This window comes from Monomorium pharaonis, chromosome 6, assembly GCF_013373865.1.
Source record: "Monomorium pharaonis isolate MP-MQ-018 chromosome 6, ASM1337386v2, whole genome shotgun sequence".
NCBI lineage: Eukaryota > Metazoa > Arthropoda > Insecta > Hymenoptera > Formicidae > Monomorium > Monomorium pharaonis.
Window position 1 is genome coordinate 17,721,339 of NC_050472.1, and position 27,797 is coordinate 17,749,135.

Consider the following 27,797-nt stretch of genomic DNA (forward strand, 5'->3'; position numbering starts at 1 on the left):
GATTTGTTAAGTGCGAACATTTTGTATCGCATAAAAACCAAACGTGTTTTTTTAATTGAAAAAAGTAAAAGTTTGTTATCATTTTTCACAAGTTTCTCGTTAAAATCTAACTAATATTAATCCAGATTCTTAAAGTTTATTCTTTTCTAAGCAATTAAAAAAAAATACATGTCAATACGATGTTGATTGCACACGAGTTTGAAATTTTACTGCATTTTAGGGTATTTTAGCGAATAAATACGGTATTTTTTGAATATCATGAATTTTGAATATCAATATGATATTGCACATTGTTTTATTCGTGTTTAACTCAATCATACCGCTGTCATTAAAATGACTCGATGTGCACCACGTGGAGAATGACGGTCGGATTTTGTACATCATGTGGCTCTGAAATTCATCGGTGGAAATTTCTACTTACTGATCTGAATATAACGGATAGCTGACGCACCAATTTCACTGAAGTCAACAAAAGATCACATTCATCTATACTCATAAACCCACACATACACGTAAACATACATATACACATACTCATACACAAAAAATAAAAGATCAAATTTTATTTTAAAAAATTAGCCTTTTCAGGGCCACATGATGTACAAAATCCGATCGTCATTCTCCACGTGGTGCACATCGGGTCACTTTGATGACGGCGGTATGATTGAGTTAAACACGAATAGAATCAATGTGCAATATCATATTGATACTCAAAATTCATGATATTCAAAAAATACCGTATTTATTCGTTAAAATACCCTAAAATGCAGTGAAAATTTCAAACTCGTGTGCAATTAACATCGTAATGACATGTATTTTTTTTAAATTGCTTAGAAAAAAACAAACTTTAAGAATCTGGATTAATATTAGTTAGATTTTAACGAGAAACTTATGAAAAACGGTAAAAACTTTACTTTTTTCAATTAAAAAAAACATGTTTGGTTTTTATGCGATACAAAGGTTCGCACTTAACAAATTAAACTTTCGCCTAGGGATTCTCAAAGTAGAGTCTTTACCCTTTAATTTGAAAAGGAAATACATGTAATTTGGATGATTTTTCGCAAAATTGCATCACTTTAAAGATTGCCTAAAAATCAGTCAAAATTTTTGTTTCTTTTTTTTGCGCCAGTGTATTTTGTCCTTCTCATTTTTATCATTTTTTTTTTACAGACTGATATAGTTCATCAGTCTTGTACTATATGTCGATGGCGAAATCTTACTTCCTTCTGCGCTCTTGATGAGCCCCTTTTATTCACCTAAAAACTGTTTTTATTCACCTAAAAATTTTATTCACAAGAAACACACGCCACGTAGCGATGGGTAGTGAAAGTTTTACGGAATCTTGGTGGATAATTGACGGACGTTTTGTGAATCATTAGTAGAGGAGCCTCGATTCCACGAAACGTCTATCAGTCATCATCAAGGCTCCGTGAACCTTTTATCAATGATGAAACATCCATCAAACTTCGTCAAACCTCTATTAATTATCCGCGTAACGTACATAATGAATATCTTTTAAAATGTTTGACAGAAATTATTATAGAGGTAAGATGAATCATCTATCTGACTGTCATCATGGAAGTAAATATTCCATAGAGCTATGGAAGTTTAGTGGATCTCTAATGGACGTCTATTTAACTTCCATCATGGAAGTAAACATCCAATGGAGCCATGGAAGTTTACTGGATCTCTAATAAACGTTCATCTGACTTCCATCGTGGAAGTAAACATTCAACGAAGCCATGGAAGTTTACCGGATTTCTGATGGACGTCCATCTGACTTCTATCATGGAAGTAAACATCCAATGGAGCCATGGAAGTTTACTGGATCTCCAATGAACGTCTGTCTGACTTCCGCCATGTACATGGACGTCCCATGGATCTATAGAGGTTTAGTAGACGTCCATTGGATGTCCACTGGGTGCCAATTTCTATGTGGGTTATATCTCATAAACTGTCTATTTTTAAGCTTTGTGCCCATAGAGACTTGATTGGCATGCTAGAAACTATCTATTCCCAGAGTTTCAACCAATACGACAGAAAGGCTTTTTCTATTCTAAAGAATGCGTTACAAGGAAGCGTAAAATAGCTGAAACATTTTTTATCAAAAAACATGAGCATACCATTAATTTAGAAAAAGATACTGAAAACTTAACTGGAATTTATGACAAAATAATTAAATCGACATAGGCGTTCAAAGATATCGATTGTATCTGATGTTAAGTATCATCTCTGTTTGTTTATTTAAATATTTTTATCGTTAGACTCCGCACCGCCGTTTAGTCGAGCCTCAGATCTCGAAAAAAACACACCCATTAGACTTCAATGTATTCAATCATTTATTATTTTTTATTACACAAACTTGATCACATTTTTGATTTGTAACGTTATTATTGATTTATATTTTTAGGACAACTCTTCTGTAATTTACTTTATTTATATTGCCTTTTAGATGATATCTAGGCATATATTATAACTCAAAATGTGTACCACATATTTTTTACGTATCTAAGCACTTGATAAGGATCGAAACCAACGGTCGAAACGTTATGCGCTATTTGTTGAATATATTTGGGGCTAGTCAGGTCAAACATAATAGTTACATTGGTTTTTTTTTTTTTTTTTTTTTTTTTTTTTTTTTTTTTTAATTACTGGCGAATAAATAATCATTTTATTGTTCTTTTTTTTCTATTATTTTATGCGTGGTCTTTTTGAATTTTTATTTTTTATGTATGTATATGTGTATGTTTATGTATATGTGTTGCTATATTTATCCAAATTCTTAGCCCATTCTTTTCTAAACAATTTAAAAAACATGTTGATACGATGTTTTTTTTGTTGATTATAAACGAATTTGAAATTTGCATTGCATTTTATAGTATTTTAACGAATAAATACAGTACCCCTACAGCATGAAATATTGCTGCAACGTTGCAGAAATATTGCAATAGTGCATAATATAACTAATATTGCAGAAATATTGTAGCAATATTACAAATATAATATTCTCTAGCAAATGTTGCACAATATTGCAGCAATATTACAAATGTAATATTTCTTAGCAGATGTTGTGCAATATTGTAGCAATATTACAAATGTAATATTTCCTAACAGATATTGCACAATATTGTGGCAATATTATATTGCAACCTTGCAAAATTTATTTCCCTATAATCCGTATTTCTTAATCTAAAACTAACAATAAGTAATATTTTACATAGTTTTAAGGGACAAATAAAAAAATAGAGCAGGATATTTTTATTTTAAATTTTTATGTAAGATTAGAGCTCAAAGATACATAGATGTACAACAAATTCTGTAATCACGACAGCGTTGCGTTCCATACTAGATTGAGTGAAGCAAGTCCAAAAGATGTTCACTCTGACTTATATATATATAATACATTAATTAAACATGTGTGAACCATACATGCATGTGTAATTCTAGCGTATAAATTGATCAGGATGGGTATTTTCTGGACTTGCTTCATTTTAATGCTTACCTAAATCTAGAATGGAACGATATTCGATATCCGTTGGTGTATGTTAATTTAATTAATTACTTTTTTAATTATTAATTTTTCAAATTATTGTGCCGTAACGGTATGACAATAAATTCATTTCCCGTTTTTTGTATAATACACATCTTACATATTAATTGATTAATTTAACCACCTGCAACATTTCCTTCATATTGCGCATTAACGTTTCAGAAATATTACAGCAATCTTACAAGAAATATTGCAGCAATATTGCTGAAATATTACAGAAATCTTACGGGGAATATTGCTGAAATATTGCAGAAATATTGCACAATATTGTTTTGGAGCGGACATAGAAATATTGCTGCAATATTGCAGTAATATTTTCTGCAATATTCCAATCTTGCAAAATAATATTTCTGCAACGTTGCAGCAATATTTCATGCTGTAGGGGTACTTTTAGATAATATAAAACAATGCTTGGCATGCTGATTAAAAATCTCTATGGGCACAAAGCTTGAAAATGGACAGTTTTTGAGATATGAAAAATCAAAGATTATTTTGATATGTTTGTTCATAGCATTACACAAGATCTACGGTGTGGACGTGATGGATGTAGAATCTTTGTGTGTGAGGGGAGGGATGCGCGCGCGCACGTACTTGGAGTACTTGTGTGTGCATGTTATGTATACCTATGTATGTGTATGCATTTGTGTTAGAAGTCGGTTGTTTGTAGGAATATTTCGTGAGAAATAATGCGAGCAAAAATTGTATTATACTTCTCTGATTTATTACAACAAGAGTCAGAGATTGAGAAGTACAAAAGGTCAGAAAACATGAGAAGAGAGAGAGAGAGAGAGAGAGATGATAGATGTAACCTGAATAAACATAAAAACATAAAAGTAATTTGGAACCTTCAATCCTATCAACTATAAAACAATAAAGTATTTAACCATTACAGTCATAAAGTCATAGAATATATAAATTAGATACATAGATTTGTAAAAATTGCTCAATATGTTCAACAGTTTGAGTGTGTGTGCGTCTGCGAATGTGTGTTGTAAATGTATGTGGATTTTGCAATGCCTTATTACTATCCGAAACAATTTTTAAAAAAGTTAATTATTTCGATATAGATTCTAGATAATGCTAAGAACGGATATATCAAAGTAATCTTTGACCCTTCATCTCAAAAACTGTTTATTTTTAAGCTTTGTGCCCATAAACTTTTTTTATTGGCATATTAGGGACTACCTATTCCCAGAGTTTTAACTAATTTGACAGAAAGGCTTTTTCCTATTAAGCAAGAAACATTAATCAACGTTTTTGAAACGTCAGTTTTAGAGAAATTTCTTAACATTATAACTTAACGTTTTATAAATATTTTTAAAATGTTACTTAATAATATTGTTGTCTTAATATTATTAAAATATTTTTAAAACATTTATTAGATGTTATTTAAATGTTTTTAAACGTTATAACATAACGTTTGATAAATATTTTTTAAATATTACTGAATAATATAAGTAGTTATATTATGGGGATTCTTACCCAAACAATAGAATGGGGAGAAGCGGGAGGGGGAAGGGGTGGGGGTAATTACCTGCAATTACATAAATTGCAAAATTCATTTGTTCTTATTGTTCTTTATAACAATTGACCCTGTCATAAATTTCCAAATTTCTTTTTGTTTATTGTTCTTTATAACAAATGAACTTATCATAATTTTCAAAATTTCTTTGTTTATTGTTCTTTATAACAAAGGACTCTGTCATAAATTTTAAAATTCCTTTGTTTATTGTTTCTCTGTAACAAATGACCCGTCATAAAAGGCATAGCGGAATAAGCAGGTGAAATCTGCCCCCGCACTAATCGAGCTCAAATTGATATCATTAGTTGGCACCTTTGAGATGTAAAACTTCCTCAAATATTAGTTATAAAATTGCATTTTTGGGGGAATTATAGAGAGGGAAAGAAAAATAAAGAAAGTGGTTTTTTTCGAAAATGGTTGGACCGATTTTAATGAAAAAAATATATGTTGTAAACATTATTTAGACAAGTTTGAGAAAATTTTAAGTAATTTTTGTGGTAAAAAAAACCCGATAAAAAAATTTTTGAATTTTTTATGAATTTTTTGGGGGGTGATAGTTCTGAGATACCACTTTTATATTTTCACAAAAACATCTCTAGATCTTCTTCTTTAACACTTTTTTTTTTTAAATGAATCGGAGTGGTGGAACATGGTTAAAAATAATAATTTACACCGCGCCGCCGTGTCGCGCCGCGCTGGCTGGGCGATCGGGCCGCGGCGCACGGCGATTGTTGTCATGTTGAACTTACATACTAGTTGCAGTGTTACAATGTTTAGTTGCCAAGAAAAATTATAATATAATAATATAAAATATAATAACACATAATATTTCCAGGACGTCTGCAATTAGCCTATAAAACTTATCGTTTCGGCAGTTTACCACGAGGAAATCGCCTCTCACATTATCTATCATCGAGGTGCTTTTTTAATGTAAGTTCCCTTGCCTCCCACATTATCTATTATCGGGGTGCTTTTTTAAAGTGAGTCCCCTCGCCTCTCACATTATTTATCATCGGGGTGCTTTTTTAATGTGAGTCCCTTTGCCTCTCACATTATCTTTTTGGCGAATGGACTCACATTAAAAAAGCACCTCGATGATAGATAATGTGAGAGGCGAGAAAACTGACATTAAAAAAGCACCCCGATAATAAATAATGTAAGAGGCGAGGGGACTCACTTTAAAAAAGCACGCCGATAATAGATAATGTGAGAGGCGAAAAAACTCACATTAAAAAAGCACCCCGATAATAAATAATGTAAGAGGCAAGGGGACTCACTTTAAAAAAGCACCCCGATAATAGATAATGTGAGAGGCAAAAGAACTCACATTAAAAAAGTACCTCGATGATAGATAATGTGAGAGGCGAGAGGACTCACTTTAAAAAAACACACCGATGATAAATAATGTAAGAGGCAAGGGGACTCACATTAAAAAAGCACACCAAACATATGGAATTTAAAAACGTACTGCAATCTCCTCGTGATGAACTGCCGAAACGATAAGTTTTATAGCTTAATTGCAGAGACTGAGTCCCAGATGCGCACAGTAATAAACGGACACAGAAGGCTGAGTGAAACGGACACAGACCAAATGTGCACAGACCAAATGCACACGGACCAGATGCACACGGGCCAAATGCGCACGGACCAAATGCGCACAGTCGCAAACCTATGTGGTGCAGAGAATGCTTTGCACACACACACACACACGGCGGGGGGGTGCAAGTAGGGGCTTCGCCCTCCTCCCGCATCCACCCCGTCGATAGAGATGCCCGAAAAGTCGCAACCCATGTAATAAGTTTGTAGGTTACTGTGTCCGTTTAGTCTGTGCGCATTTGGTCCGTGCGCATTTGGTCTGTGTCCGTTTCACTCAGCCTGCTGTGTCCATTTATTACTGTGCGCATCTAGGACGCTCCCATTGCAGACGTCCTGGAAATATTATATGTGTTATTATATTTTATATTATTATATTATAATTTTTCTTGGCAACTAAACATTGCAACACTGCAACTAGTATGTAAGTTCAACATGACAACAATCGCCGTGCGCCGCGGCCCGGTCGCCCAGCCGCCGCGGCGCGGCACGGCGGCGCGGTGTGAATTATTATTTTTAACCATGTTTCACCACTCCGATTGATTTAAAAAAAAAAGTGTTAAAGAAGAAGATCTAGAGATGTTTTTGTGAAAATATAAAAGTGGTATCTCAGAACTATCACCCCAAAAAAAATTCATAAAAAATTCAACAATTTTTTTATCGGGTTTTTTTTTACCACAAAAATTACTTAAAATTTTCTCAAACTTGTCTAAATGATGTTTACAACATATATTTTTTTCATTAAAATCGGTTCATTTTCAAAAAAAACCACTTTCTTTATTTTTCTTTCCCCCTCTATAACTCCCCCAAAAATGCAATTTTGTAACTAATATTTGAGGAAGTTTTACATCTCAAGGGTGCCAACTAATGATATCAATTTGAGCTCGATTAGTGCGGGGGCAGATTTCACCTGCTTATTCCGCTATACCCTTTCAAAGTTCTTTTGTTTATTGTTTTTCTAAGAAATGAGAAACTTGTCTCAACATGTTTTTGAAAGTTTTTTGTGCTCAGGGGTCGCCGCCGCCGCTCAAGTACACAAGTAAAGAGACTTTATTATTATTTCATATATGTAATGTAATTTTTATGTGATTATTTATAATTTAAGTTAGATTATATATTTATATGTACTCTAATTTAAATTATAAGTAATTAAATAATAAAAATTATATTACGTATATTCCACCTCAGTTACAGTTTGCTTTCTCTCTCCCACTACATTAATCGTATAAGCAGCGCCCTTATCTTGGCTGTCAGCGAGCGCCGATATCAGGCTGCTTGATTTTATAAACATTAAAAAATATTTTTTTAAATTAAAAATATAACATACGGATACTGTAGTCTACGTTTAATATTATACCTGAAAAATTTATTTCAATTGAACGTCACGCAACATGTTAAATCTCAGTTTTCCCTTCTTCTAAAATTCTTTTCAAAAGTGACGTGACTTTAAAATTGCATAAGTATATATAGGTGAAACTCTTAGAGCATCCCTTAGACGTTTTTAAGTCTGTTTTTGAGTAAGTTTGCCCCCAAGCTTGTGTATACTAAATTTTGTCAAGTGCGATTTAGTAAACAATTCAGTTTTTCCGCAAAATGGCAAATTTCGAACAAGTGGAACGCGAACTCTTAGAACAAGAAAACGGAATCGCTACATTAGGTGAATTTTTTACTTGGTTACAACAATATGAGGAGTGCATCGAACAACTCGAGGAACGTAATCGTACCAAGCGTCCTCGACTTGCCATTGGACAGAGACAATCTTTGGTAGCGAGAATCGCTCGACTTGCGGGTGAAAAAACGCGACTGAAAAGATGTTTTATGCACGTCGGTGGCAATTACGCTAGCACTGACGATAGCAATAACGCAAGACTTGAGTGGCGTGAAATAGATACATTCGAGAGCCGTATCTTAACCGGTGCAGTGATTAACGTGCTTCACATCGAACCTCGTCATTTCTTAGAAGATGCGAAAGACATTGTGCTCGAGCGAGTGCGGGAAGTAATAGACAAACACGGCAATGTAAAAGTGAACACCGTGTTTAATGGTGAATTTGTAGCGGGGGATATACGTGCCAAAAAAAGTATGTGAATACAAAAAATTACGTACTCTTTCAATTATCAGATTTGAACGAATGGTACGAGCTGTATGTTATCGAGTCCACGTTATCGTCGAAGAATTTCAAGAACGCGATAGTGGGTGGGCGTTATCACGTATTTCAAATTTAACTGTTAATATAAATAAGTACAATTCTATGTGTGCGGGATGTCGTTTTACATTACCACGACCTATTATGCTGAAAAAAGCGATAATCAACGTGCAATCTGAAGACAATGCATGCTGGTCGATGGTCGCCGCTTTACATCCTGCAGAAAGACGATAGAGTATCGTCGTATAGTACGATTTTGAATTTCGGAGATATTGATTTTTCGGTCGCGCTGAAAAACATTAAAAAATTTGAACGACTTAATAACAATATTTCCATTAATGTGTACGGCATCGAAGAGGATAGATTTGTCCCCCTGCGACTCTCAAATGAAAAGAAGGAGAAGCATATAAATTTATTATACATGCAAGAAAACGAAGGCAACGTGGACACTTTGTACTGATAAAAAATCTCTCCCGGCTCATAAACTCAAAATTGAGCAAAAATAAATGCAAAAAATACATTTGCGATCGGTAAGTAATATTTTTTTTATAAACATGTTTATAAATTTTTTCTTATCAAATAATAAATTATTTTTTTTCTTTTGTTATTCACAGATGCTTACATTACTTCTATAGAGGAAAAGTTACAATCACACGCTATGGACTGTAATCGGATGAATAACTGCGCCATTCTACTACCCAGTGAAAAGGACAAGTGGTTGAAGTTCCGTAATCCAAACAACAAGGAGCGACTTCCATTTGTCGTATACGCTGATTTGAAGTGTGTACTGCACAAGACTCAACTTGACACGGAGCAAGGATCGTACAAATACTAACATCATCAGGTATTCAGCATCGGATACTACGTGCGATGCTCATTTGATGACACGTTATCTGTGTACAGATTTCATCGCGGTCCCGACTGCATATCCTGATTTACGAAACAATTGAAAGAATTGACGCATAACGTTAAGATTCGTTTATCCGATAATGTTCCCATGAATGCGTTGTCGAAAGAACAGTGGGAGGCATACCCATTTATTTGCATATTTTATTCATTGTACTTATATATGTTTGTAATAATTAAATTTGTTTTTTCTTTATGAATCAAATGACATTGTCTTTGTGTATCCATGAATGTGTGATCCATCGAATCTCAACCACTTTACATAGACCTCGTCACCGTTCCTGCGTAATACCTTCTCCACAAGAAATACATCCGGATGAGTCGCGCGATACAATTCGTGTTCGTCGTAGAACGCTCCAGATATAAACTTTCCGCGATAATCCTTGAGTAGATAGGTTACGGGATTGGTGTGCTGGACTTTAATGATCTTAAATACGTCAGTCGTCCAATTTAGTGTATAACCCTTCTCAAAGACAGTTTTGTACTTACGCGTACAGAGTCACCCATTTTAAATTTCGCTGGACCAACAATCTTTATAGCGTTGTATACTGTAGCCAAGAGTCTTTCAGCTACTGCAGGCGTTACGTCAACGGATCGCATGCCAATTGTTCGATGCTTTCGGGTATTGTGATTCGACACGAGACGTGGTAACAAGTCGATCCATTTGTAATTGCCGTGGAACGTAAATTGCTTCCACATGTCGTTTTTCAGCGTGCGATTGAATTCGACAACTGATGCTTTCATTACAGAGTACGTAGAATAATGATTGATATCATGTTTTTTCAAGAGTTTCTGTACGTCAGCGTTGTAAAACTCTTTCCCCATATCGATTTGCAAGTTTTTCGGATGTCTACTGCTTTCTGGAATTATTTTTGCAATAGCGTTAGCCGTCTCGCTTCCGCCCTTGCTCTTGAGTGGTACAGCCCACACATACTTGCTCAACACATCGATGACAGTGAGTATGTAGTGATAGCCTTTGTTGAAACGCAAATACGGATGCATCTCGACGATATCCGCCTGCCATAAGTTGTCGTATCCTCGAACTATAATACGTCTTCGTGGAAAATTTCTTCTTGCTGGAGCGTGCAGTTCCTCGACGAGTCGCAGCCTCTCAGAACTAACGCGTTTGTTGAATTTCGATGATTTCATGTTTTGCAAACTTGATCAAGTAATAACAAGTGCGATGAAATTACACTACAATTTATTTCATTCATTCACGTTTTTTTACGTTTGTTTCACGTTCTTTTATGTTCTTTCACGTTCTTTCGTGTTTGTTTCATGTTCTTTCACGTTTTCTTTCACGTTCTTTCACGTTTGTTTCACGTTCTTTCACGTTCGTTTCATGTTTGTTTCACGTTTGTTTTATGTTTGTTTCATGTTCGTTTTACATTAATTTATAATAAGACCAGCCTCGCGAAGTTCTTCAATTATTGACAGCATCTCATCATGTGCATTGTGATCAGCTTGACGCGAAGCTTCAAGCAAACGTAAGTGATCCACTAGCTCGTTGGGATCATCCCAGTGCACGTAATCGATCGCGTTATTATTTAGTGTCACAACGTTAGGTAATCCTTTTCTAATCGTAAATTTATCATTTAATAACGGTGCAATTATATATTTTTACTTATACTCCCTTGTTGCTCAATAATCGACCGTGTGAAATGTGATTTCGTTTATGTGCGTTTGTAACCAACAATATGTTTTTATATTTTCGTTTATCGTTTTTCCGTGTAGAGGGAATCTTCGGGATATCTCTTAAAGATCAGCTCGTAAAGACCCGGAGTGCCAACGTATCGCATACCGTCGACAATTATGTTATCTTCGCTGTCCACGTCAAACTTTTTACTACCAAGCATCATTCTATTTTTGCCCAGATAAACACCGTAAACGATATCTATAATTTTCCCTTTTTTACCATGACCGCTGAAGAAATCTCCGATGTATTCTTGACCTAGCGGACCAAAGTGCTACGATAACGCTTTTCGATCCTCTGGCGTTTGCAAACGATTTCGAACGATTGCTGCAAACGAATCGTTTGCGGTTTCGAAAACATCTTCATTCTCGAGCGACTTGGGTATTTTCGGTTGTACAACTACCGTACGCGGCGTGAACGCTATCGCTGGCGAATCCATCGCTGGTGAAGCCATTGCATCGTTTGACGTGAGCTGCTGCTCTTGCTGTATGGATGGTAAATCTACCGCGTCGTTTAACGTATGCCGCATCAGTTTGTACGATTCGTTTAAGGCCTGATCCATCGAAGTGTTTTTCCGTTTCCTCTTTATCTTACTCTGTATCGCATTTTTCTGGACAAAGGATGTTTCAACGTCATCGTGACGAGGCTCCTGTTTTATTGCATGTGTTCTAGAATTGTCAACGATCTTTTACAGCGGTTCAATGAGAGGTTCAAAGTGTCTCTTGGTCGCGATATCCTCTTCGATCTTACCGATCTTCAAGGCGCGATGTTTTTTTCGGATTGATTCACTTGTTTTCTCAATTTTCCTTGCGATTTTTTCACGCTCGCGTATTTGTTTGTTTTCAGCCATGTTTGTTTAGCGTTGACGTATCGATAACGACTAATCGTTCCGTGATATCGCAAACTCGTTAAATCCTCTTCTATATCGTCCGTTAGTAAACTCACTGTCCTTGTCTATCACTAGAAATCCATAATCACGCTGCCAACAATCGCGGCATAATGTACAAAAATCATCATACGTCGTATCGGTATTCACGTCATCGTTGTATACATCCTTCAGTTGTATACAGGTTGATATTATCCTGCTTGAACAGGATCAGTAGATTCGCGTTGTCACGTATAAGATGTTCAGATACTCTAGCATACATCTGACAGAGATAAAAACTATCAACGTTTGAGTCTACCCATTGAAAAATATTATCTTATCGTATCTTGCTTGTCACACGCCACGTCATCAAAGATGAAGATTGAGTTTGGACGCGCCTCACTCGGAGGAATGACGTCACTATTATTAGAGAATGTAAAGTAACCAATTTCATCGATCGATGTTAACAAATTCTCCAAATATCGATATTTCGGCTGTTGCAATGATTTCGAGTACACGTATACGTTCTCGAAACGTACGCCATGCGGACTTTCCAACAAACTTATGATAACGTTGGTTTTACCATAATTCGAGGGTCTAATAATCGCACGTATAGTACTCGGCAGCATTTCACCATGCTTACGCTTCTCACCACTACCACCCATCAGTGACAATTTGTCATCGTAATTCGTAATGCGTATCGCCAACGGTTGTCGCACGAACCTCATTTTCTACTAAGTAAAAGGGTAGAATCGAACGCCTATTTATATGTTTGCAAAACCGCGAATCGTTCAGTAGCAAAGATATTCGCGCTGTTACACATTCCTCCGATATTTCTGATTTAAGCGCTGTTCGACGGTCTCGCACCGTTGATAAAGAATTGTAGCGAATGCCATCGGACTGTGGTTTGTTAAATCGCTTGATAAAATCGCGTGCTTCCTTTCGAACTACATATCCCTGGATATCAGTTTTGCGGTCCGGGAACACACTTGGAAAAGCGATTAGCCAGAGGCGATCAGGGTGTAAATCCATTGGACGCGAACACGACATTGCTTATTCTTAAAACAACAATCTCGCTAAACGACGCGGCGGATAAGGTACTCGCCACGAGCCACGAAAACGTTGGACGCGTAATCGCAAAAGATTCGGCTCTAAAAGAGAAAGTTGCTGCTGCAGCCGTTTGGACAGCTATGAAACGAAGATTGGTATGGGCATGAAGAAGACGTCGATGAAGAAAAAGACAACGAAAAAGGAACGAATATTTCCAACAGCGAGGTGGTATGCTACCGATTCTATCGATATTAGGCGCACTTAGATCCATGATTGATGAAGCGGCTAGCGTGGCGAAAGCAGTGAAGGATAGTAGAGTCGCGCGAAGTCAGCTCGAGGACACAGTATAAGTATATACAGTAGCGACAATAGAGAGAAATTGAGGGTCTGATTTTCTTCTGCACATGCGTTGGTTGTACAATCAAGAATATGGCGCCCATGGCGAGCTGTCATCAGTTGTCCTAGCGATTTTGTGGCAATAGTGAAAAAAATAAGCTAAATATAGCTAAAGTAAAATTTGTTGTAATGTTAAAAAATGAGTATTAATGGATTTTCAACTATGCTGCTACACAATAAAAAGCTCAATTTGTAATATATTGTAATTGTCAATAAAATATGTTATTTTTCTTTGAATATATTGGTTTTAATAGTTTAAGAATTTGTATTATATAACACACACACACACACACACACACACACACACACACACACACACACACATATATATATATATATATATAAAATGAGACTACAGTCGTTTTTATTCACTTTAATATTTTTTGATTTTATAATTCTATTGATACGTTACTAAAATATAATGACATTAGGAATACAAAATTAATCTACATATACTTACATAAAAATTGTAATATAGTTATATAAAAATTAAATTAAAATTAATCTGATTTAAAAATACTTTGCGCGAGATACTACTACGTCGTCTCTTAATATTGTTCAAATAAAGCGCTCTCGTACAACCAGGGACATGGCTGACGGTCACGTGATCGGTTATCACTTACATCAAAGATGTCGACGCTCACTGTCGCTACTGTATATACTTATACTGTGTCGAGGAGTTACAACGTCCCGATCGGGGATCGATCCACGATGGAAGGTCGCGGGGTGTATCTTGGTCCGTACACAGGTGGAAAGGGACTGTACCTTGCTCCATACAAATACGGAAAAGGTGTAACAGCGAAAGAAAGATACAAGAAGTCTATGTTGAAAACATCGTGACGCATTATGAAAACATTAAATCTTTAAACAAAATGGATGTTACGCATACTTTTTGTTGTCAAAAACATGTAAACAATTGCGCTCTACAAAATGTATTTAAACTATTTAATTGGTGGTCTAACAATAAAAAATAAAAATAAAATATATACAAATTTTTTTTTTTTACTCTATTTTACCCTATCATATTTCTTCTTTTTTTCCCTTAAATAAAATCTACATTTAATAAATTAAATAAATTTATATATATATATATATATATATATATATATATATATATATATAAATTAGGTTAATTGGTAGGAGACAGGAATAATTCTTAAATAATTTTTTTTATTTTTACACAAATACATATTTATTTATTTATCGCACAAAGCATCATATATTGTTAGATGCAAAAGTCACAGTTCGCAATCTATTATACAAGTTTTATCGCATATTTCATTTAATAATTTGACTGCGTCACACTCGTTACAAATATTATCTCGTTGCAAGCAGTTTACACATTTATTATATTTTTCTTTAACTATATACATATCATGCCACAACTTAAAGTATACATTATTAATAACATTTTCAAAAAGTAAAAATTGTACTGTGGATGGTTTCATATATATAATTTTATTATTTGAGGTGAACTTTATAACACTCTCGTTACGTAATTTGACGACTTCTATATGAAGATTATCAACTCATAGCGATGCACGATGTAGTGATGGTTGACTGCAGGAGCCGCTCGATATCCGTACGTTTCTGATTCATCATTACCCAGGTATCACGTGAAAGTTGTATCTCGTTGCCCTTGTTGTCGCCAAGAATCATCTCCACAAAAAGCTTAGACCCCACGCTGATTCCCATGTCCAAATATTTGTATGAGGTAGCCGGGGAAATCTCCTCAAAATACGGGGAGTATGGCGTGGCTGTGATACTGTTCTGTAAAGAAAAAATAAATAATGCGAGTTAGAAATAAAATCCAAATTAATATGTAATAAATTTTGCTTTAATTAAGAAATACTTACGGTTTATCACGAACTTCGTTTTCGTGGATTGGAACGTAATAATTCATCTTGTACGTTTTTTCCGATCGACTCCAGCAGTCAACGTTGTCCTTTGTTGTCCGTCCGGTAAGCGACTGTAGTGAGGATGTTTGTAATGAGGGACTGATGCATGGCGATGTTGGAGCTCTTCTCATATGGTGCGCCCCTCCATGTATTAATAGTGGAAGTAGTAGTGAGCATGGTGACTATGGTTGTAACTGTGACTACTGTTGTAACTACGACTATGACTTGATAGGTAGATTGATTTTTAGTGTGTGCAAATAAGGCAAATGTTGCATGGAATCAAAATAAATAATACTGGTTTTCGGCAATTTGAACAGACTTGCCGCTAATTGCCTCAATCGTGTTCGTTAAATGTTGACGGACGGCAAACATTTTATAGGCATCCATGTACGCCACTTCGATCATACATTCGGCACATGATATGTATGTGCCTGTACTATATGTATCTTCAGTTTTATAAAAACAATATATTGCACAGTGTTTCGTCTGCGAGTTTAGCGCTCGCAGTTGTGCGATTGAGATGTTTTTTTCTTGAGTTTCGTTGAAATCCTCACTGCAGTCGCTCATGTATTGGCTGTCTTCGGACACCACGCTCTCGCGATCCTGTTCTCCGAGATCATCCATATTTCCATCGTCTATGTGTTCAAAAAATTTGTCGACGATGCCCTTAACATTTTCTTCATCCATATGGAGGAAAATATCGGCGACTTTTTGATGATTATTGTATTCATCAACGTGTTCATTATTGACAATATTATTTACATTTTCATTATTATTATTTACATTATGTACATTATTTACATTATACACATATATTATTTCGACTTCTCCATCATCGTCCGCGATGTCAATAATTTCAATATTATCTTCCGCTTGTTCGAAATTTTACATTTTTGCGGAAAAACTGAATCTTTTACTTAACTTTAAAAAACTAACTGCACACACACACAGACTTTCGGGCAAACTTACTCGAAAAACGGACTTGAAAATGTCTAAGGGGTGCTCTAAAAGTTTCACCTATATATACTTATGCTATTTGTAAAGTCATGTGACTCTTGAAAAGAATTTTAGAAGAAGGGAAAGCTGAGATTTAACATATTGCGAGACGTTCAATTGAAAGAAATTTTTCAAATATAATATTAAACTAGACTACGGTATCTGCATGTTATATATTTTTTTAAATATCTTTAATGTTTATAAAATCAAGCAGCCTGATATCGGCGCTCGCTGGCAGCCAAGATAAGGGCGCTGCTTATACGATTAGTATAGTGGGAGAGAGAGAGAGCAAACTGTAACTGAGGTGGAATATACGTAATATAATTTTTATTATTTAATTACTTATAATTTAAATTAGAATACATATAAATATATAATCTAACTTAAATTATAAATAATCAAATAAAAATTACATTATACATATATATGAAATAATAATAAAGTCTCTTTACCTATGTACGTGAGCGGCGGCGGCGACCCCTGAGCACAAAGAACTTTCGAAAACATGTTGAGACAAGTTCCTCATTTCTTAGAAAAACAATAAACAAAAGAATTTTGAAATAGGGAGACAATAAACAAAGAAAATTTATGACAGGGTTATTTGTTACAGAGAAACAATAAACAAAAGAATTTTGAAATTTATGACAGGGTCATTGATAACGCAGGCACACACAAAAAAAAGTAGTTGGTCCGGCGGACCAGACTAGTCAATCCTAATGTATTTTGACCCACTAAATCCGAATCCAAGATCAGAATTAAAAAGTTAGCTCATATTTCCTAACTTCAAAAAAAATTTTTTTTTAATATTGGTCCGGCGGACCAGACTAGTGAATCCTTATGTATTTTGACCCGCTGAATCCAAATCCAAAATCAGAATTGCTGAATTGACTCATTTCTTTTAACCTAAAAAAAAAATTTTTTTTTTATTGGTCCGGCGGACCCGACTAGTCTATTTTTATGTATTTTGACCATAGATCTTATAGATATGGACGGGCAATATCAAGCGAAACCGTGTCCATACTTCTCTCTCCAAAGAGTCTGGAAATATGTTTCGCGCATTCTTGCACATATTATACATTGAAATCCAATGATTGGATACGTTTTGGTCACGTGTTTTAACTTATGTGTGTATGTATATATATGGAATATATATGTATATACATATGTATGTATGTATGCATATATTGCGCTGACATGCGCGATAGTTATTTCCGATAACTTTAGAGAAAGAAGTACTAAAAAGTCTGTTTCTCTCTCGCACCTCTTCTGGACACCGTTTTCTATACATAAACTGTAGGCAATTGCCGGTTCATATCTATAAGGTCTATGATTTTGACCCGCTAAATCGAAATTCAAGATCAGAATTGCTGAATTTGTTTATTTTTTCCTAACCTCAAAAGACACCTTGTAAAAGCAGTTTGGGTCACAAATGTATAATCTAGAGCGTGCAAGCTTGCGTAACCACTTTACCCGGGGAAAATTCAATACGTATGACAAGTCTGAGCTTCTGTGAATAAATAGCGTAGAAAATTTACTGCCTTTTTCTATTATGTCTATCTTTTTCATTCTCAAAGGTTCCATGCAATGGCTTTCTATTACGTTTCTCGCTTTTCACAGACATCTCGTTTGAGCGTCCAGCAGAAATCAGCTATCATGTACACATCCCACTTGTCTTGACATCGATGCTCTATCTTCTCGTTGATGTCCTGATGAAATCTTTCTGTCTGTTTTCCATTATAATCACCTAGATTTTCTGGGAATTCGATATGAGAATCCAAGAAATACAACTTAAGATTCATTAAGGGGTTGCACCAACTTAGACGGTCGAAAAACAGGCCTAACTTTGATATTTTATTCCTGCTAAACGGGTAGTGGGAATTAAATGAAATTTTGTGTGATTATTGACTTATATTTCGACAATATAAAAAAATTTTTTTATTAAACAATGGCGACGGAAAGCAGAAATATGGCCGCCGACACACATCGAGGTTTGAAAAAACGCATTTTGCGGTGACCACTGTCCTGTCTAAACGATCCATCTGAAACAAAAAAACAAAATGGTATTTTTAAGCTAACAGTAGTGGTTTGTCGGTGACGCCGATTGTCGATTTTATCGTTTGTTACAAAATGGCGATGAGTTAAAGTTAAAATTTAAAAATAACGAAAAATTTTCGTCCTTTTCATTTTTTTTTAATTTTTAATAAAAATCGATTAAAAAAAATAGATTGTCACCGACAAAAAAATGTTTTTGAGAGTATTGTGTAAAAATTTGAAAACGATTCATCGATTAGTTTTTGAGATCTCGTGGTCACCGTCTTTGAAAACCATGTTTCGAAAAAAACGCGTTTAAAGTTTCAAGTTTAGTTCTACTATTGTTAACAGCTAAATTTTGCACTTGACCTCTAGTCTGCAATTTCGGGGCCATATGAGATTCCTTCCACATCAATAGCAGCAGCGCTCTGTAAAGACTTCTGTTGACGGCGAGCAATCTTTCCTTCGCGCATCGCCTTCTGCGCTCGTACTTCGGCCACATCGATGCACGCTCGGTCTTGATTTTTGCAATATGCAGCACAATTCTTTTATTACCATTAATAAATATGCGGCAACATCTTCATTAAATGTGCATGCAGCAATATTGGCAGCGATTTGCACAACGTGTACACCGCTGTGCTGCACTTTTAGTGCTATGCGCCAAATCAGATTGTTCAAACTTTCGTTAATGTTTTGCGTAAATCTACCGACGTAAATCTCTCCTGTAAATTATCACTAGAAAGTTGTTCAAATATTGGACGAATGGCTTTAATTACATCATCGTCCAATGGCGATTTATGTTGATATTGCTCCAAGTCGAGCATTCGAACGCTCGATCTCGTTTTACTCAACTTTTTGTAATTCCGGCATTTTTGCAGATATCAACATAAAACTTTCAGGATATATTCTCGAAACTTGAAGCTTCAAGAAAATATAATTTTAAAAAATCGATTTTTTTTACCCGCTAGGTTGGTGTAACCTCTTAAGCAACCTACCCAGGTAGCAAGGTGACGTCTAATTGACGGCATTTTTTGGTCATTTTATGACGAACCAGACGTCATAATGTCGAGATAAAATGACGTCTAAATGTCGTAAAACTGACGTACATTTGTCTCATCTTAACGACGTCATATATTGACATCAAAAATACGTCATTATTTTCATATTATTGACGTCATTTTCAAGAAGCTAGTATCGTACATTTGACGGTATTTTATTGTTATTTTTACGAAAAAACAGGTTTTTAGGTTACATTTAATAAAGACGACATTTTAACGTCATTTTTATGACTATCCCAGGTAGTAAAAGCCGTTATTTTGACGTTTTAGAAAATATTTCGGGTACATGTCCTATATATGCAGTACTTGCATTATGAAAATATCGAAATAACATAATTATAATGTAAAAAAAAATCTACGTTGTTTCTCAACAAGCATCACGACCTACCACACCATAGTCACGTTTGGAATTGCCTAACTTCCGCGGTCACCCATCCAACTCTGAACCGCCGTCGACGTTGCTTGACTTCGAAGATCGTACGCTACTTAACCCTTTGTGATGATCCATGAACACTTGATGATCATGAATACATATTTGTTATAGATCAGTTCAATAGATGCGAGAAACATGAAACTTGTAGTTAACTAATATTTTTATAAATAAATATAAATTTACAGTTTTTTTCCTGATTTTTACATATGCAAAATAACATGTGGAATAACTTATAGAAATATGTTTTTGCTCTGTTCTTTTGATAAAACTAAATTATACCTCAGACAAAACGCAATATTTATAAAATATTTATAAAATATTTATAATATTTATTTAAATATTTTATAAATATTTATCTAAATATTTTATAAATATTTTTGTGGTCTTAGATTTGACAAATCATAAAGATTTATCATAAATATTATAAAAATATTTATGAAATATTTATAAATATTTACAAAATATTACTTATACAAATCTTTATCTTTTATTTATCATAAATATTATATAAAATATTTAATTTATATTTTAATATGTTGAATAAAGATTTTTTTTTCGTATATATAAAATATGTGTAAAATATTTATATAATATTTTGAAAAAATAAATATTAATAAATATTAATAAATATTTATCATAAATATTATGTGCTGCCTGGGATGATTCTAAAATATTGATAGTATTAATTATATAAAATATTATATTAATTTTAATAATGTTGTTTATTAACCAATCTTTGAATAATGATAGTTATAGGTAGCAAGATGTCGTCCACTAGACCTCAATAATTTGTCATTTGAGGTCAAATCGTCAATTATTACAAAGAATTATAGTTAACGTCAGTAATTAGTCACTAATAAAATCTTATTAATACGTCGTAAAATGATCAATTAACTGACGTTATTAATTAGTCAAGAATATGACGTCGGAAATACGTTGTAGGATAGATAAATGACTGACGTAATTAATAGGTCAAAAAATGACATTACTATTACGTCTTAATTTGGTAACATGACGTCTGCGACCTTAAATGACGAATTATTGACGTCGTATTAACGTCACCTTGCTACCTGGGTAGTTTGCTACAGTTCTCTATCATTTCCGCCACCCTTTCTCTGTAATCTTGACTTTTGTGGTTTCTTAGAAAACTTTCTGTGACACCTTTGAAACACAATCATGCTGCTTTTTCGCTTTCATTCAGTTTGGCGACAAAATTGTTGTCTCTCAACATTTTACATATTTGAAGTCCATCGAAAATTCTCTCCCGCAATTTTGCATCAGAGATGTTGGAAAGTTTTTCTTGTAAATGCTGGTAGCATTCACCTTTTTTATTCAGAGCTTTCATCCATTATTTTATGAGGTCTAATTTGATATGAAGAGATGGAAGAAGAACTTTGAAAATTTAACTAACAGTTTATTTAGGATATTTTTAGACCCAAGTTGCAAAGACGTCCTTGTCGGCCATTCTTTTCTTATGTAATGGTTCGTTCGATTTCTACTATCCCATTCACATAGGAAGCACAGATTTTTTGTGTAACCTGATTGTTGATCCAATAATATGGTGAGAATTTTCAGATCCTCACAAATTTGCCATAAATGTTGTGTGTATTTAATTTTATCAAGAATTGTTTTTAGGTTTGTGTACTCTTCTTTTATCACTACCGAATGCGCTATAGGAATGGAGGCATATACATTAGTATTGTGCAGCAACACTGCTTTCAAGCTTCTCTTAGAAGAATCGATGAATAGTCTCCACTCATCAGACTTGTAACATCCAGGTTTCAGTTTGTTCATTAATTCAAACTTTTGAGAATAAAAGAATTGTATATAATAGAAAAAGGGGGTGAATTTTTTACGCTATTTATTCACAGAAGCTCAGACTTGTCGTACCTATTGAATTTTCCTCGGGTAATGTGGTTATGCAAGCTTGCATACTCTAGAATCTAGAGTTTAGATTATGCATTTGTGACCCAAACTGCTTTTACAAAGTGTTTTTTTAAGATTAGGAAAAAATGAACCAATTCAGCAATTCTGACTTTGAATTTCGATTTAGCAGATCAAAATACATAAAAATAGACTAGTCTGGTGCGCCGGACCAACATAAAAAAGTTTTTTGAGGTTAGAAAAAAATAAGCTAATTTAGCAATTCTGATCTTGAATTTGGATTTAGCGAGTCAAAATACATAAGAATTGATTAGTCTGATCCATCGGATCAACACTTTTTTGTGTGCCTGTGTAATTACAGCAACATTTAACTGATCACAATTCTACATATATCACACAACAGCTTATCTATCTCATCTACACCACTATAAAATCTGAGTTATGTTACTCTTCGATTAATTAATTTTACATTGATGTTGATGATTAAATAGACGAAATGTGACGTAAAGTTGTGCATTGATTGAATGTTGATAACGTTGTAAGGATAAGAATTATTTTTTGTCACCAAGTACACTATTACCAGTTTTACTATTAGTTTTTTGGACACATGACATTTCTGGCATAATTTCATGCCTGATCAGATGCGTAGGAATTTAGCTACTGTCACCAAACGTTAACGTATGTAATCTGCGAAAAAGTTGTTATGATATTACCGTCTGTACGGCTTTCAATGCTTTTATTCCTTTCAATGTTAATTAATTCCCCAAAACTGTAATATTTTAGATCTTGCTTGATAAGGTCCAAAACCCATGGCCGAAACGTTGTAATAAAGGAGTTTGATATAAATTGCCAGTTTGGTCGTCTTTTAATAACCGAACGTTATATTTAATCATCCAGTGGCGAAAAACATTATAATTTGTACATATTATTAGTGCTCTAATAAAATATGCAAAAAATAACAAATATGCAATTTGCATATAATCCGAAGTCTAGTTATAAGGATAAGAACCATCTTTTGTCACCAAGGTACCGGCAATTGTATACATTACTAATAAAGCAAAGAATAAAAAATAGTATTATAAAAAACATTTGTTTAAAGTTTTTATTTTAAGTTTTTATTTTAAGCTAATTTAAAGTTGTTAATATTGATTGACAATTACAACATAACTGATGCACACAACATTTTATCTCATCGATACCAATGTAAAATTCAATCAGAGAGTAACATAGCTCAGTTAAATGTTTAGTACATCTGTATAACAAAATAATTAGCATAAAAATTTTATATATTTCACATATCTTCAATAGAAATTTGTATTATAACCTCACATTGCACGTCACTGTGCGAGCCACTGGCACCCACGTAACTCAATAATGGGTGTGATCTACTTGATGCTACGAACGCTTCGCAACATTCTATGACTGGCCAATTCGTAAAAGTCTTTATTCCGATTGGTCACTCAAATGCTTCAAAGCATCAAGTGGATCGCATCTAGAAATACACGGTGCTGTCGCGAATATCTACACACTTGGGCTGCATTCAGAAATTCACTATGCAAAAAATGCATCCAACACGAACAGACCTACTACGACCTCACTAGCGAGCGGCGTTTGCATCGCGATTCTATCTACTGCGACTATTTCCTTATTATAGAAAATTAGCGCCGCTGGTGTCGCAAAAGCAACGAACCGTACATTTCTTCGTCTTGCTTCTCGTTTCTTACGTGCTTACAAGGTTGACGACAATGTCAACGTTTCTTAATAAAAAATTTCAACATTTGGACTTGCGTCGCGATATCTCCTCTCATAAGATACGTAGAGGAAAACAAACACAGTTTTCTAATACAAATCGACTGCAAGCTTTCGATTGAGCCTAGTTAGAACTCGATCGGTTTAGCCGTTTTTGAGATCCGATAATCTCGAGTGCTCGCAAGTCGCGTACTCGCGTAAATACACACGGTCGGTCTCGCGCTGCGCGTTTACTTGGCACGAGCCACTACCGTGTCTCTTGAAAATATTAATAAAATGTTGTAATGCTACTACAATATTACAGAAATGTTGCTGAAATGTTATAAATTGTTACAATATTGCAAAAAAGTTTACTAAGATGTTGCATAACTATTAAAATATGCTGAAATATGTTGCATTGTTGCTGCAGTATTGCTGAAATGTTCTGTGTTGTATAAAATATAATAAATGCCTGAATAATTTTTCAAAAAGTTTTTGAGTTTAATAATATAGATAATATTTGTATTTGAAATGTTTTAAAAAGCTTAAAAAAAATTTATAATTTTTTAAGGAAATTTTTACTGAAATTTGCGCTTTAAAAATTTTGTTTTTAGTTTGCAAGTAATATAAAAATGCATACTTTTATATATTTTGTTTAAAATTAAATTTTTAAGATTAATTTTGTTTTTTTAATATTTAATATTATGTATGTATATTGAGGTTTTCTTCATGTTTATATAATTTTTTGATCTACATATATAAAAGAAATTTTACCATAATTATAAAACGTTTTGTCTATGCAATCATCCTTATTTTTTTATTAGATTAAAGGGAAAGATACGCCAATGCCGGGGGATATACCAGGTATGGGAGGTGCAAGTACACCAGCCGATCCAGACTACGGCGACAGTGTATGTGTAGCTGGTACACTTGGAAGTAAAAACGATTTTGATCGCAGAAAAAAAAAGAGGTATTTATATAAAAATTATAACATTATTATTCTAATAAGTGTTACAAATTTTATTAAGCTTACACTCATGGAATCTATATGATATAATACCACAAAAAATTATGTATAGTAATGCACACACACTTATACATATACTTACATACATATTGGGTTGATACGTAAGTAAGTTCCATATTACTTAATAAACTAAATTTTTATATTTGAAAAATATTAAAGATAGGAGGTGGTTATGGAATTCATGATATCTTTTTTGTATACTTTGTGTTTAATTTCTTTATATGCTATTTAGACGTTATGACATAGTTACTAGTCATTAACGTTTATTGTATTGTCATAAAAGATATATCTTAATATTGCCAAAAATTTTATAGTTGTGTATTCTTTACGTCATTTTGAGAAATATGTCAGGTATTAATTTTTTAATTTCAGTATAACTTAAAGAACTTGAATGGCTTTTAAATGACGTAATTGATTGAATTTAACATTTGTCCAAGGTTATAATGACTCATTATATCAAATAATACTTTTTTACTTTTTTATAGTTACATTGTATAAGATATCTCAAAATAAAAAAACATAAGTTTAATATATATCTATATATAATAAGTCACGATGTCTGTATGTCCGTATCTCCGCGGACTACTTCGTCATTTGTGGTCCGATCTCAATGCCACTGGTGTCAAAATTTAGCAAATTTTCCGGAGATTGCTACCATGGGCTCGAATTTTTCAAAAACAGGGTGTTTCAAGAATGATAGGCCAAAATATACGTATGAATGTTTGAAGTGTGTATGCCTGCGAAATACTCCGTCATTTGTGGTCCGATCCTCTTGCAACTGGTGTCAAAATTTAGCATTTTTTTCAGGGAAGACTATGGGCACGAATTTTTCAAAAAAAGGTGTTACAAATTAGGATTTAACTCATACACCAATATAGTTTTTAAGGAGTGTTGTTTTAGGAGGATGGATGCATACAAGAAAAAGCATACGCACACACAAACACAAATACACAAATAAACACACATAGACATAGTTTAATTGTTTCATATGTTTAATATCATTTGGGAAAGAATTGAATTTGATATTTAAGAAAGTGAATTGTTAGAAATATTTAGAATAGAAGAGAGGAAATCAAGCACAGTTTTAGAAAGTGAGAAAGATTTAGGGAATCTTTTTAACGAATCTTTGAAAAAAAAAACATAAAGAAAAAAAGGTACATTTGTACGCATATTTTTGGCTATTATTTTTGTAACACCCTGTTTTTAAAAAATTCAAGCCCATAGTAGCCATCCCGGAAAGAACGCTAAATTTTGAGACCAATTTGCAAGAAGATCGGACCAATGACGGAGTAGTTCGCGAGCATACAGACTTCAGTCATTCATGAGAAATTTAAAAAAGGTAAAATTATTTTTTAAAAAGTATTTTTTTTTTTTAAGGAAGATTTTTAAAAATATAAATAAATTGTGAAAATTTTAAAAAGGAAAGTAAATGTTAAAAAAATGAAATTATTTTTTAAATAACCAATTAAACAAATTTTTATTAAAAAAAGATGTTTAAAAATGAATAATATCTTAGTCCCACACAACCCAGTCATACAGTAAACAAGACAGGTATGCGTAAATGCATTTCCTCCTACCCTCAAAAAAAGGCCAGAAAAAGAAATAATAGCTTTTGAGCCCGCACGAAGCGTGGATGAAAAAGCTAGTATATATGTATATATAAAATTTTGTTTTTTATTTTTTAATTACAAACTGCAGTAATTGTATAAATATTAATTCTGCACTTGGCCATTATATCAAATAATACCGTTTTACTTTTTTTTATAGTTACATTATATAATATACCTCAAAATGAAAAGAATATTAGCTGGAGATTTGTTAAAAAATTATAATTCTGAATATAAAAAATGTTCCAGTAAATAGTTAATCTAAATACTTTAATAAAAAAAAATACAAAATATATCAAATGTAGTAAGAAGGGCCAGTAAAAAGTGGCGATTTTTGCTCATCAATCAGTGTCTAAAGTTCAGATATATTATTATTGCTAGTGCCCTGCAGAATGCAAAAATATTTTTCTGAAGCCTAAAAATCGATGGAAACATGATGAGATTAAAAAATAAAGTACGATATTATGCTGTAGATTTCCGAATATCTTACGCGGTATCCTCAAAATAGATGATTTAGGTTGCGATTCACTTGATGCTACAAATGGTTTGAACTTCAAAGAAGCATTTGAATGACTAATCAAAACAAAGAATTTTACAAATTAATCAATCATAGAATGTTTTGAAGAGTTTGTAGCATGAAGTGGATCACACCCTTATCTTTACGGAGTTATTACTCGACTGGTTCAAATTCCAAGCGTGGTATAAATATCCACAATAAACTATTATTCAAAATGGCTGAATGGGTCACTAATATGACAACATGTATGTTTGGAAAAGTCATCTAGGGTTAAAGACTTTTAGTTCTAGGGTTAAAGACTTTTTAATAATTATTATTTAAATATTGATAATATTGTTAATGAACTGTGATAAATATACTTTTTATATTTATGTTGCATTATATTGAGAGCACGAAGATGAATAATTTATAAGTTCTGCGATCTTCTATATATATTTAATATTTTAGTCCAAGCATGTTTGGTAGCATGTTGGATTCCTCACGGCACGAGCTGTTAGCAGAAGCGATGAAGGCTGGAACACCCTTTGCTTTATGGAATGGACCAACGGTAGTCGCCTGGCTAGAGCTCTGGGTAGGCATGCCTACATGGTATGTCGCAGCATGTCGAGCAAACGTTAAAAGCGGTGCTATTATGAGTGCTCTCAGTGATACTGAGATTCAGCGAGAGATTGGTATAAGGTATGTTATAAAAATGGAAAAATTATATTTAAAAAAATAATTGAAATAAAATTATAATATAATGGTGATAGTATAATAGTTACGGTATAATATTATAATATTATGTTTATAATTGTTTTTTATCTTTTTGTTATAGCAATCCTTTGCATCGATTAAAGCTGAGACTAGCTATTCAGGAAATGGTATCGCTTACGAGCCCGTCAGCTCCAAAAACTTCTC

The 27,797-nt window shown here is 33.7% G+C and overlaps 1 protein-coding gene across 29 annotated transcripts in view; it reads left to right on the forward strand.

Moving 5' to 3' along the window:
* Positions 1-27,797, forward strand: part of LOC105833660 (liprin-alpha-1) — a 420,505-nt gene that overhangs the window by 309,464 nt on the left and 83,244 nt on the right. For 27 of the 29 annotated variants that reach the window (XM_036289154.1, XM_036289155.1, XM_036289153.1 and 24 more), the window contains 3 exons: positions 24,574-24,719; positions 27,348-27,578; positions 27,715-27,797. The exon at positions 27,715-27,797 is cut by the window's right edge and continues 181 nt beyond it. In XM_036289154.1, the coding sequence (XP_036145047.1) occupies positions 24,574-24,719; positions 27,348-27,578; positions 27,715-27,797 (460 nt within the window). The remainder of the gene's footprint in view (positions 1-24,573; positions 24,720-27,347; positions 27,579-27,714) is intronic. The other 2 variants (XM_036289166.1, XM_036289169.1) reach the window with 1 other exon arrangement.